We start from the raw sequence: 12,740 nt of genomic DNA, 5'->3' as shown, positions 1-12,740 counted from the left end.
CACACACACACACACACACACATAGCCTGTCCTCACATGGGGAGCTACACACACATAATCTGCCCCCGCACAATGAGACACACACATACACATGCAAATATACACACACACATGTAAATATACAAACACACAAATGTGGATACTGTGCACGCAGATCCTCTACATTTAGTGTGGTCTGTCCTAGTGAACAGACCAGCCTGAGAGGAAGGGCCCGAAGCCTAGAGGACGTATCCTAACTACCCTGCATCCTTCCACTTCTTCTTCCTGCCTGTCCCTCTTCCTATCCCTTCTATCTGTCCTGTCCTAATATCAGCAATGTTAATGGACAACAAGGAAGCTCCAATCATGGCCCAAATAGTATCCAGAATCCGAGAGCCGGGTAAGTGACAGCAGACCAGTCAGACTGTGTGCGCAGACCCCCAGTAGAGTCCAGTAGAGCTGACCGCTCCTCTCTGCCCTGGTCCAGAGCACCAGAAGACCTACACCCAGGACGGCGTGTGTCTGACCGAGTCGGGCCTGTGCCAGCTCCAGAGCCTGGTAGTGCCCTCCTCACGGCGCCGCAGGTCCAAACCCAAACTGAAGCTGAAGATCATCAACCAGAACATTGTGTCTGTGCTCCAGACCCCCCCGGACCCCCACTGTGAGCTGTCCCGCGACGGAGACTTGGACGACAGCAAAGGTGAGAGCAGGAGGCTCCGCGCCCCACCACTCCCAACTCGAACTCTTACCCAGCTCACGGGAAAGAGATATTTCTGTCTGAATGTCCTCTGCTCATAGAGGAGAACTGGATGTTCCAGAGACTGATGGGGGAGTGGGGGGGGTGAGGGTTAGAGGAGGATAGGAGCAAAGTGAGACAGGCTGAAGAGGAATTTTCCAATCAGGAAATTTGAAATGCATGAAAATGCAAAGTAGAAAAAAACCCTCTTCTGCTGGAGTTCCCTGTTTCTGAGTGGAACCGATTACTTAGAGAGGGGTGAGAAAGGAGGAGAGGGAGATGGAAAGAGAAAAAAAAGAGATGGAGAGAGGAGAAATGGGAGACAAGATAACAGAGGGAGTAAGTGAGCAAGAGAGGGAGACAGAAGAGAAGAGAGCAAGGAAATTAATTTGAAGAGGAGAAAAGGGGGGAAAGTGGGGAATGAAGGGGGAGAGAGAGAGGGGGAGGAGAGGAGAGTGGTTCTAACTGAGTTAATGCCCAGACCATCCATTAGAACAGAGGGCAGTGTGGCCAGACAGGAGTTAACGATGCCTAGTTTAACCCCTTACCTGCTGCTCTGCTCTGCTTACACAGACAGTTAACCCTCTACTTACTGCTCTGAACACACAATATCAACCATTTACCTCCCTAAACAAACAAGATTGGGCACGTGTTCCATAACTGCATGACTTGAGGGGTTTGAGCCTAGGTTTCCTCCTGTGAGCCACACGTTTGTCTGTGTTATCTTGCTGAGCTAAAGATGAATCCCCTCTTACGTACGTGTGTGTGTGTGTGTGTGTGTGTGTGTGTGTGTGTGTGTGTGTGTGTGTGTAGCAGACATGATGGACTGTGATGTAAAGTCGGACTCCAGCCCTGAACGTGCTCACGCCGACGAGGACGCCAAGGGTTCAGAGGTCACCAACGGCAACAAGAAGAGGAAGAGAAAGCCGTATAGACCCGGTGTGTTACCATGTCAACCTGAACAGTACTATACCAGGGGGAATGGATGGATGGTGGGATGGTAAATAGAGGGATGGATGGATGAAATAATCAATGAATAACTGGAAAGAAGAGTGGTGACAGAGAAGGAGGAAGACTGAAGTTGAGCTGAGGCAGGAAAGAAGGAAGTTGGGGGAAGGAGAGTGGAGGAAGAGATGGGAGATGGGATAGATGAAGGGATGGAGGGATGGGAGAGGAGAGGAAGCCGTCTTATTAGTCCTGGATGCTCCAGTGGAGTGTGTGATGGTCTGGCTGCATAGTCCTCCAGACTTCTTAAGTAGCATCCCAGAGTGCACTGCTTCTTGCCAACACAGCCCCAACTCAGAATCTTCCAGAAGCAGATCATCCGAGTGACTCCACTTAAAAAATACAACGGAGACAGAAATTCAGTCCCCCTCCATAGAAACAGTCACATAACGAGAAGCAAGCCCCCAACGGTCTCTCTTACACATGACTTTGCAGATGTTTGATGAGGAAGTATGTAGATATTTCTTGGGTTCTGTGCTGTAACAGAACACTCTACTCAGCAGAACACTTCTCATCAGCTCCTCCTTCTCTCTCTTTCTCTCTGTCTTACTCTCACTCACCCCACCCTCCTTCCAAGGCTGTCTTCTCCAACGCCCAGTAGCTCCTCACAGCCCAGAAATAGGCTCACCTGACATGCATCATGCTCTCTCTGCTTCTAACTTACACACACACACAGGCCCAGGTTTTAGTTGTTAATTAAGATGAATACCAAGGCGTTGCTGTCAAACCTTTTAGAACTAGAGGCTGCCTACATTAATTGCCCAATGGAGTTTGTATTTGTGTGTGGGTGCAAGTGTTCCTGTGTTTTAGACTAACCATGTCCTCTTTTCCAGGTATTGGTGGCTTCATGGTGCGACAGAGGAGCAAGGCTGGACAAGGCAAAACCAAACGATCCCTCTCCAGGAAGGATTCCACAGGCTCTCCAACAGAGCAGGGCAAGGAGGAAGGTAGGCGCTCCATTACTTCAGTCTGCCCCTCAGTTTACACCATTTCTAAAGGCTCTTCTAGAAAGAGTGACTCCCCTCTCACCCGTGAGTGTGTGTGTGTGTTCCAGTCTGGAACGATGGTGAGGTTGGCCCGGGAGAGGAACAAGCCCCCGTGCCTGTGGAGGGTCTGGAGAAGGTCAGGAAGAGATACCGTAAACAGAAGACCAAGCTGGAGGAGGCCTTCCCCTCCTACCTGCAGGTGAGGAGAGCAGCCAGTGATGCAGGCCAGGGTGTACAGTAGCATGGTGTGCTTAATATACTCATAATGCTGTTGAATTTCCTAGTAGGCGCAAAACTAGGTACTGTGCACTGTGGTTGAAACTGTGGCGTGGGTGCGTTTGCGTTTTCCGCAGTAGAGTGTGTCAAAGTTGTGTGTCAGTATGTGTTTGTGTCTCACCGTGCAAGGGCCGCGTGTGTGTGTGTGTGTATGTGTGTGTGAAACCTTCATCGGAAACGCCGATGCCCTCTTGGTGCCAAGAGATCCTTCCACCAGACCAGCATGCTCAGGGGTGTGACCAGCCATGCATCAAACACTCCAGCTGTCACCCCCCCCCACCTCCTTCTGCCAGAGGAGCCAGTGTCATCATTAATAGATAGACCTAGTCTCTTAATGTCTTACATCCTGTGAAGAGCCACATCACCCCGGCTGCTCCCAGACAGACCCACAGTGGTCGGGGTCTTACTGAGATCGCCCGCACTCTGCCACGTGTTTGATGTCTGTTCATGGTTTTGCGTGTCTCTCTCGCTACAGGATGCCTTCTTTGGGAAGGAGCTGATGGATAAGAGCAAGCAGGGCAGGAGGTCGGGATTCGAACCCATGGGTCTGAGCGAGGAGCCGTCTGGGCTGCAGGTGGAGACCAAACACCCCGCCGCTCGCTTCCTGGACCCCTCGTCCGACCCCCTGCTAAGCTCCGCCTCTGCCACGCCCATCTCTAAGACGGGAGGAGTGCTAGGTAAGTACACATCCCTGACTCCTTCTGTCGTCTCTCCATCACTTTCTCCTCTTCTCTCTCTCTCTCTCTCTATTTCTCTCTCTCTCTATATCTCTCTCTCCATGTCTGTCTTTGTCTCTGGATCTCAGCCCACTTCTGTTTTACACACTCACACACACACGCACTCACACACATGCACACAGCTAATAGTAGAGCAACCTAGGAGCAACAAAAACAAAAAAAAACTCCCCTCCCTGTTTCCTTTGGTGAATGAGATATATCACTGTCTTGGAACCGTTCAGGTGTGTGGTGTCAGCCTGTAGAGGCCTCTACCAGTCAGTCCGTTTGTGCCATTCCTTCATATCCTCATTCATGTCTAGGTAGACAGGTGTATCATACATGCATCTGGTGTGTATGATATGTATGTGCATCATACATGTGTTTGTTTTGTGTGTGTGTGTATCACACTCGTGTGTGTGTGTGTATCACTCATGTGTGTGGTGTACCATCTCCAGCCCATGATGAGGATCCGTTAGTGGACCTCTCAGAGGTCCTGACCACCGACGCTGACCTGCTGGGGATGCTGTCTGAGGAGCTGGTGAAGCCAGGGAGAGACTCAGGTAGAACACCCCGGACAATGCTCACCACCGCTGGGATGACTCACCAGGCCTGCCCCCCCCTCCCTTCTGTATCCTCCAGGAGTCTCAACTTGCCCTTTTGTCTGGGTCTCCTGGCATGCCTCCCCTTCTCTGCACCCCCTGTCCTCCTCCTTTGCTGGGCTAACTCTCCTGGTCTCTACCCTCTTCTCCTTCTAACCTGGCTCCTCACTTGTCGTTCACTCTCTTCATAGCTAGTCCCACGTTCTCCCTAACACTGTTACCCTGGGAGACACCACCCAGCAACTCGTATCAGACCTGAGTCAACTGGTGATGGGCATCTTTGATTGATTGAGCTTGCCCGGCACTATGGAATCATAACCCTCCCCTACAGTGTGTCTCCCCCTCTTCCTCCCCCCTCTTCCTCCCTTCCTCCCCCCTCTTCCTCCCCCCCTCCCCCCTCTTCCTCCCCCCCTCTCCCCTCTTCCCCCCCCTCCCCCCTCTTCCTCCCCCCCTCCCCCCTCTTCCTTCCTCCCCCCTCCCCCCCTACCACCCTTCTCCAGCTCGAGCCAGATAAAACCCAATATCTGAAATGATTTGATGTACTGTTTGACCCGGGTCTGATGACTACACGGCAAAATACACATGCACAAGCACACGCGCTCCCCAGTTCATTCACAACCTTTGGCATCTTGTGTGTCTCTGTTACGTGTGATTGTATGGTTCATGAAGTTCTGTTTTAGCCTGTCTGACTCACTGTGTCTTCCTGCGGCTCTGTCACAACCTCAGCCTTTTGCTGTTTTATTTAGAATATAGATTAGTATTGTATTTTCCCCCAGGCTGGTGCTGTGGTTTTGGGTTCCTGTAACTCCAGGATTATATTTCTGTGGTTTTGTAACTCTCGGATTATAATACTGTGGTTCTGGGTCTCTTTAGGTCTTGATTTAGGCCCTTTCCAGGTGGACAGTTCTCCCTCTCCCTTTGGTAAGATCCGTTTCCAGGACCCTCTCCTACCCAAGGGCCAGTAGTGGGAGTAGACTTGACCCCTGAGCTTTCCTGTGTCTTCTGGTGTTCTAACATCTAACACCTTCTTTCACTGCTTACTACTGTTACTGTTGATGTGTTTTCTGAAGTGGAAAGGGATAGTTCACTCACATTTCAGAAAGAGGCTAGTTTGTTTCCTTGCCTTGAAAGGAGTTCTGTGTACAAGGGAGGAAATGTTTTGGTGGATGAAATATGGGTGAAATATTCCTTTAATCTTTCACGGTCTAGCACTGGTTGTGTAACTACCTGCCCTAACCCTAACCAGCCAATCACACTACTGCTTTAACCCTAACCAGCCAATCACACTACTGCATGACAAACTGTGTGGTGTTGGGTGTATTGTGTCTTTGGAGGGGCTGGGTGTTATTTAATCTTTCAAATTGTTTCAATTTTATGTTTCTTTCATGACTGCTGTATTCATTATTTGTTAATTATGGGATACTGCTTAATATTGCTTTATTTTAACTTTTACAAGAAGTTCTTAAGTTTACTATTAGTAGCCTGGTATCTCTTAAGGTCAGGAAGTGTCTGTCCTTGGGCAGCTGTTGTGTTCATCACCTTGAGCCTGGATGACATGAGTGTGGATGACAGTTGATTATCAAGATAAATCATCGCAATACCCATATACCTGTAATTATTTTGGGTAATTGATTAAGCCTTCATCTGTTCTTATCCTAGTAACTGATGAAAGTGGCTAATTTAAAATAGATGGAGCGATTTTTTTCATCCTTTTGTTTTGCTGTTCTCCACACTCGGTTGAGCAGGCAACACAAATTGGCTTTGTGTGATTCTTAGAAAAATGGTGTTGGGAAGAAACAGTGTGGAGCTTACCATGACTTGACAGATCATCTCTCTCTCTCTCCTCTCTCTCTCCTCTCTCTCTCTCTCTCTCTCTCGCTCTCTCTCTCTCTCTCCTCTCTCTCTCTCTCTCTCTCTCTCTCTCTCTCTCTCTCTCTCTCTCTCTCTCTCTCTCTCTCTCTCTCTCTACCCCTCTTCTCGCTACCTCTTGGGAAGGACGAGGAAGGAATGTGATGCATTTGTGGACTTTCTTTTTTTTTTTATATACTTTGTGTGTTATTTTCTAGCTGGTCTGGACATTGGCCCCATCACAGATGACCCCTCTCTGACCTCTCCGCCCTCAGCAGGGAGCCGGAGCTCTAGACCAGTGCAGGACGAGCCTCTGGATGCCATCTTGAGTCCTGAACTGGACAAGATTGTAACTGACGGTGAGACAACACAGCCTCATTCTGATGACCAGTACAGTTTCCTTTGATTTGATAGAATACAATTATTTTACAAATCACAAATTATTAAATGTTAATGTTTTTTTCCAGGTGCAATTCTGAGTAAGCTCTACAAGATACCAGGTTAGTTTCTGTACTCGTACAATTAGGCCAAATCTATCATGGGTGGGTTTTTATGTTTATGCAGGCAGAGGTATAACCAAATGAACTGTCGCCCCCTACAGAGCTGGAGGGGAAGGACGTGGAGGATCTGTTCACTGCTGTACTGAGTCCCAGTACCAGCCAGACTCTGCAGCACCCCCACTCAGGCCACCCTCCTGGGCCCAGCAGACCTGGAGGCATGACCCTACAACAGCCAGGTAACACTCCTTGTGAAGGAACAGTCTTCATAATCCAAAAAAGTCTGTGTGAGTAGACTAAATTATAATTTTTATACGTACATATACTGACACCGTGGTTGCTATGGCTTACCTAGGCAACGGTGGAATGTTTCCGCGAATGCCCATGATGAACGGGATGATTGGGCCCAACCCCCTCTTTCCTTCAAATCCCAGGATGCCCGGCGGTGGCAACTTCTCCCCACTCCATAGAATGCCCTTCCCTGATAACATGAGGTAACGCAAGATTTACCACTGCCTCTGTGTTTTCTATTATATGTGCTTTCATGTTGTAGATTATTTGTCTTTTTGATTAGTGAAATTATTGCTTGTTGACTTATTTGACAAGGAATGATTAAGTAGAGTGAACAGTTGAAGGCTGTCTGCTTTACCCTCCTGTCCTCAAGGGATAAAGTAGAGGAGACAAGCAAAGGAAGAATTATCAAAGGCTTATCAAAGAATGGCCCACAACAGGATGGTTCTCTCAGATCCGTATGCATGTCCGCTTCTCACCCCTGTCCCAGGCAGCAATGAGGCTGGGTCTGTGCCCATTTTCAAGAAGAATATTTTTGAATTTTTGGACTCAACCTTGGTTCTTTTGGTGTTTTCCCCTCCTTCCTCGCAGGGACAGGAAGTTGAATCAGATGGGGGGTGATGTGATTGGTCCGTGGAGTGCGTCCGGAGCTGGCGGGGTAGCGGGCCCGCCTCTGGAGACGGAGTCTGAAACCATGTCGAACACCCAGCGCAGCACGCTGAAGTGGGAGAAAGAGGAGACTCTGGGGGAGATGGCCACCGTGGCTCCTGTTCTCTACACCAACGTCAACTTCCCCTCACTGAGGGAGCAGTACCCAGGTGAGGGAGTATGGGTGGATACACACACACACGAGGAAGAGATGCCATCATTCTCGCACCCACACATACGCATGCATAAACACACAAAAACACACCCACACACACTATAAGCTAATGAACTAAGCTCTGTGTCTGTCTCAGAGTGGTCCACTAGAGTGAAGCAGATTGCCAAGATGTGGAGGAAGGCTAGCGCCCAGGACAGAGCTCCCTATGTGGTAGGTGACCCTGGTAACCACTTCTATAGTGTTAGGCTTAGAGGTCCACTGGAAGTCTGTGTGCAGACTGTGGGTTTGATCGAGCCGGATTCTGTTTGTGTTCCAGAGATGAATGGGAGAGAAACTGTGCTGATGTAATTGAATTGTAAACAAGCTAGCTGAAGTCAACTCCAGACAGGGCATTTGGGAGAACACTGTGTTCACGTCTCCTCTCTCCGTCTCTCTGCTTTCTGCAGATCTGTTTACGTCCCGGGGTCTTTGTTCTTCCTACAATTGATAGTTTTTTTCCCCTGCTGCCTCTGTTCGTGTTTGGGCGGTTCCTTTGAGGAGGTTTTAAGAAACAAGTATGACTCTCTTCTCCTCTCCTCTCCAGCAAAAAGCGAGGGATAACCGCGCAGCGCTGCGTATCAACAAGGTCCAGATGTCCAATGATCCTCTGAAGAGAAATCCCCAGCAGACTACTCCCGAACCTTATGACCCTAGCGTTTCCATGGAGACCGACTTGCTGTTTAAAGATCCCCTGAAGCCTAAGGAGTCTGAACATGAGTTGGAGTGGAAGTTAAGACAGGTGAGAGATGGGTGGAGAGAGGGAGGAAGAGAGGGGAGGGATGATGTGTGTGATCTTCCTTAAAGGAGGGGGAGGAGGGGGGAGGGATTGGGACCGGGATGAAGCCGTAGAGCATGGGCACCTTACAGAACAGGGTCTTTCAACCATTGCAGCAGGGCCTCAAACTAACGACTTTAACCTGAACATGTGGCCAGACAACTTGTTTTTAGGCCTCATCTAGGCCATTTATTTGGTGTTTCTTATCCAAATATACGTTTCTAAAATCCAAGAACCCAATTATCTTCTATATGTATGTATGGAATACGGCCTTGAGTGTTGTTGGTTGAAAAGCCCTGATGTGTGGACCATTTGATAATGTAGATGCATTTCTGTGTGTATTTACTGGCATTGACCTCACCCCACCATTATAATCCTAGCTAGCGCATGTCATGTCAGCGGGGTAGACAGGGGGAGACTGGTGGTGGGATTGAAACCTAACCTGGGGGTCATGAGTTAAAAAAATATATATTAAAAAAAAAAAAGAAGAAAAGAAAAAGCCAACACCGTAACAAACATCTGTTTCTTAATGTGCATGGTTGAGTGAGTCTCGTTTATTTTTAACCTTATTTTTTTTTTACCGTTTGGCTTGGTAATGATTCTCTGACCGTACAGTTTTACTAATTGTGAATTTGCATTGAAAAGGGAGAGTTAAATCAGATGTGGGGACCCGATAAGGCGCGGCAGGAAAAACTGGTCCCAAAAAGCAAAGCCATAAAATCAACCAATAAAGACGTCCTATTTGGACATTCCAACCAATCAACAATAGCTACCGGAGGTGGCAAAGTGTCTCTGGTAAGAGCTCTCAAAACCAAGTCACCGTTCAGGCACTCACCTGCCAAGAACCAATTTATATATATATATATTATTATATATTTTCCTTATTTTATATATATATATATTTTAAAGACAAGCTTTTAAAGGTGTAAGTATAGGGCGTGTTGAGAGGAGTCATAGGGAGATGAGCTGGATAAGTGCTAACTTGTATGTGTCCACCCCTGTAACTCCAGTAGATTAGTTTCATCATCATATTAGTGTATTATGACATTACTGTTACACCCTCACACTGCCCCCCACCCCGCATGGCTTAACAACCACATACGCTAGCCAGGCATCACTCTCATTATTGACATTATGTAGAGCATTGCAGTTTTGTTTGTTGGTGAGAAAGGGACAGAGAGCATTCCTAGCGCCATATCATCATAAAAATTTACTAATTGAACCGCTTCTAAAGGGTTTCGTGTACTGAACTGCTCCTCTTCACACTATCCCCTTCACCCCCTCCCTACCCCTCCCCCATCCTGCCCCTCCTTTGTTTTGTCTCTTGTTTCCATGGTAGCAAATGAGACAGAAGAGCAAGCAACAAGCCAAAATTGAAGCCACTCAGAAGCTGGAGCAGGTTAAGAGCGAGCAACAGCAGCAGAGACAACAACAACAACAACAGATGCTGATTGGCCAATCAGGAGGAGACTCTGCTGACAGCAGTGGTGATCGGAGCCCCTTGACCCCCCAATCCAGTGGCGGAAATGCATCCCCGCTACAACCAATCGCATCCAAGGATGGGTTCACTAGGCCCGCCCTCCATACAGGCTGTAGCACAGGTTCGCCTGATGACGTGTTCCTTAGACCCCAAGCTCCACCCCCATCCGCTGTCTCCAACAGGACCCACCTCCATGACCCTTCCTACCAACAACAGCTTCAACAGGCCCAGGCCCAACTTCAACTCCAGGCCCAGGCCTCACCCCAGGGCCAGCCTCAGTCCCCCCAGATGTTCTCCCCAGGTTCTTCCACCTCCAGGCCCTCCTCTCCCTGGGACCCCTACGCCAAGATGGTTGGTACCCCTAGACCACCAGCAGGGGGCTCCACCACCCCTCGACAAGACAGGGGTAGGCCATCACCAGTCAATGAGTCTTTCGGCTCGCCCACACCTGGAGTCTCTGATCCTTACTCAAAACCCCCAGACACCCCAAGGCCTTCTGAGCCCTTCATGAAGCCTCAGGGACCTCCAAGGACTGGAGCTGACCTTCAGGGGAGGCCGATAATGAGCCCCCCAAGCACTGACCAGTTAGGGAGACTTGGGGGCCATGGACCCGAAGCTTATCAAAGAATGGCCCACAACAGGATGGTTCTCTCGGATCCGTATGCACGGCCGCTTCTCACCCCTGTCCCAGGCAGCAACGAGGCTGGGTCTGTGCCCGTCTTCAAGGCTCCCATGCCCCTCCACCACCAGGCTCCTCAGGACCCTTACAGCTCCATACCTGCTGGGATGAGGCGAGGACTGGCTGACCCATACGAACGACCCCCTTTGACCCCCAGGCCCATGGAGGGCTTCCCTCAAGCTCACCAGGGGCACCAGGTTGACCCTTACTCCCAGCGGACGAGCCCCGGGGAGGGAATGGGTAAAGAGGCACGGGGGATGCGGCAGCCCCAGGATGGACAGTTCTCCCAGGGCATGCAAGGTATGGCCTCCCCCCTCAGGAACCCGTACGGCCAGGCCCCAGGCACCCCCAGGCCAGATTACACCCAGAACATGCCTGACCCTTTCGCTCAACAGCCAGGGACACCGCGACCTTCTGCAGACCCCTACTCCCATCAGCCAGGCACCCCCAGACCTTCTTCAGAGGGTTACGCCCAGCCCCCGGGTACCCCAAGACCACACTCAGACCCCTCCTACCTCCAGACCCCAGCCAGCCTCCGACTGGATCAGTTCAACCAGCAGCTCCAGCAGACAACCAATCGCAGGCAGTCTCCGTCTCATGCCGCTATGGACCCGTACGCCTCCATGCCTGGAACCCCCAGATCGGGCGATCGGTACCCACGCTCACCTGGTAGTCAGAGGAACGTTCTAGACCCTTACTCCCAGGCCCCAGGCACACCCAGACCGGGACTATCGGAGCCCTATGCCCAAGCCCCAGGGACCCCTCGCCCAGGTTCTGTCCCAGAGTCCTTTACCCCATCGGGGTCAAGGCTGTCACCTATGACCCAGCACCCTGGAGACCCTTACTCCCATCGTTCACCAGGCAGGCTTCAGGCCCCAGGTCCTGCTCACACACCACAGCACCCTGGCATAGTGGAGGACGGGTTCTCCCTGCCACAAGCCAATCAAATGGCGGGTCACGACCCCTTTGAACAAGGTCCAATGACACCCTGTCCTCAAAACGTGGAGAGATCTGTGAGTGAAATTGCTCAGTCAGCAGGTATCTCAATAGAGACCCAGAACATCATGCAGCCCCAGCTGGGGGACACAGAGGAGAAGCTCAGACAGGTAGATATGATGCCTATTTATTTATTTATTTATTGTAATATCTATTTTATAAAGGCAACTTGGTGGTATCGAACACAAACTATGGGTTTGTTGTCTCTAGAACTTAATGAAACTACTCAACATATTGAATAATGGATTTGGATAATGGTTGGAGAATCCTTGAATCCTAGCAAGGCCTTTTGGGAAGATGTAGTTACTTTGTGCTGTGGCTAGGAAATATGGACTGTTCTTTGACTCTGACCACCAAAATACTTTTATAACTATGCACTTCTGATCCTTGATTTTCTGCTGTGCTTTCTATATGCAGTATTTGCTGATAATTGAACAAAATGTAATGTAATGGCTAAACAGTGCTCAGGAAACCATTCTCCTACATACGTCAGCATGCTAAACCTGCAGCCTCTCCTACAGCGTCAGCGTCTTCGCCAGCTGATCTTGCGGCAGCAGCAACAGAAGAGCGCCATCCGCCAGGAAAAAGGTCTACAGGAAGTCAACCCTGCCACTTCCACTTCCTCCAACCCCAGCCTGGCCACACCCCAACACTGGCCCCTGGACGACCCCACGGGCCCTCAACAACAGGCAGACCTATTTGGCCGCCCACCTCCCCCGTATCCAGGGACCATGAGGGCTGGGGTTGGACCCCCTCACCCGCCTGGGGGTGGTGTGAGATTTCCAGGAACCTTCCTTTCGGATCAGCAGAGGCCTTTCATTAATGAGGGCCCGTTTCCGAGGCAACAGTTCTCCAGGGATGTAGGTGGTATGGCCACCATGGGAAACATGGTCATGAGACCACAGGGCATGAGGTGAGGGATATCTATTGTTGAGATATGAGGTGTTTGAGTTGGGAGATCTATTGTTATTTAAATTTTTATGGTGATTAATCTCCTCCCATCTCCTTCATTTGT

General features: G+C 49.9%; 1 protein-coding gene across 11 annotated transcripts in view; it reads left to right on the top strand.

Annotated features, from left to right (window-relative positions):
• LOC136957617 (histone-lysine N-methyltransferase 2C-like) overlaps nt 1-12,740 on the top strand; it is a 35,738-nt gene that overhangs the window by 8,159 nt on the left and 14,839 nt on the right. For 7 of the 11 annotated variants that reach the window (XM_067251686.1, XM_067251678.1, XM_067251680.1 and 4 more), the window contains 18 exons: nt 314-379; nt 467-679; nt 1,529-1,654; nt 2,554-2,667; nt 2,775-2,905; nt 3,458-3,659; nt 4,154-4,258; nt 5,171-5,218; nt 6,364-6,504; nt 6,613-6,645; nt 6,747-6,881; nt 6,998-7,136; nt 7,525-7,751; nt 7,893-7,966; nt 8,340-8,534; nt 9,216-9,365; nt 9,910-11,835; nt 12,247-12,638. In XM_067251686.1, coding sequence (XP_067107787.1) covers nt 314-379; nt 467-679; nt 1,529-1,654; nt 2,554-2,667; nt 2,775-2,905; nt 3,458-3,659; nt 4,154-4,258; nt 5,171-5,218; nt 6,364-6,504; nt 6,613-6,645; nt 6,747-6,881; nt 6,998-7,136; nt 7,525-7,751; nt 7,893-7,966; nt 8,340-8,534; nt 9,216-9,365; nt 9,910-11,835; nt 12,247-12,638 — 4,417 coding nt within the window. The remainder of the gene's footprint in view (nt 1-313; nt 380-466; nt 680-1,528; nt 1,655-2,553; nt 2,668-2,774; nt 2,906-3,457; nt 3,660-4,153; nt 4,259-5,170; nt 5,219-6,363; nt 6,505-6,612; nt 6,646-6,746; nt 6,882-6,997; nt 7,137-7,524; nt 7,752-7,892; nt 7,967-8,339; nt 8,535-9,215; nt 9,366-9,909; nt 11,836-12,246; nt 12,639-12,740) is intronic. The other 4 variants (XM_067251677.1, XM_067251682.1, XM_067251684.1 and 1 more) reach the window with 4 other exon arrangements.

This window comes from Osmerus mordax, chromosome 15 (assembly GCF_038355195.1).
Source record: "Osmerus mordax isolate fOsmMor3 chromosome 15, fOsmMor3.pri, whole genome shotgun sequence".
NCBI classification, from domain to species: Eukaryota; Metazoa; Chordata; class Actinopteri; order Osmeriformes; family Osmeridae; genus Osmerus; species Osmerus mordax.
Note: the sequence above shows the minus strand (reverse complement) of the source record. Positions and strands in the feature narration are given on the sequence as shown.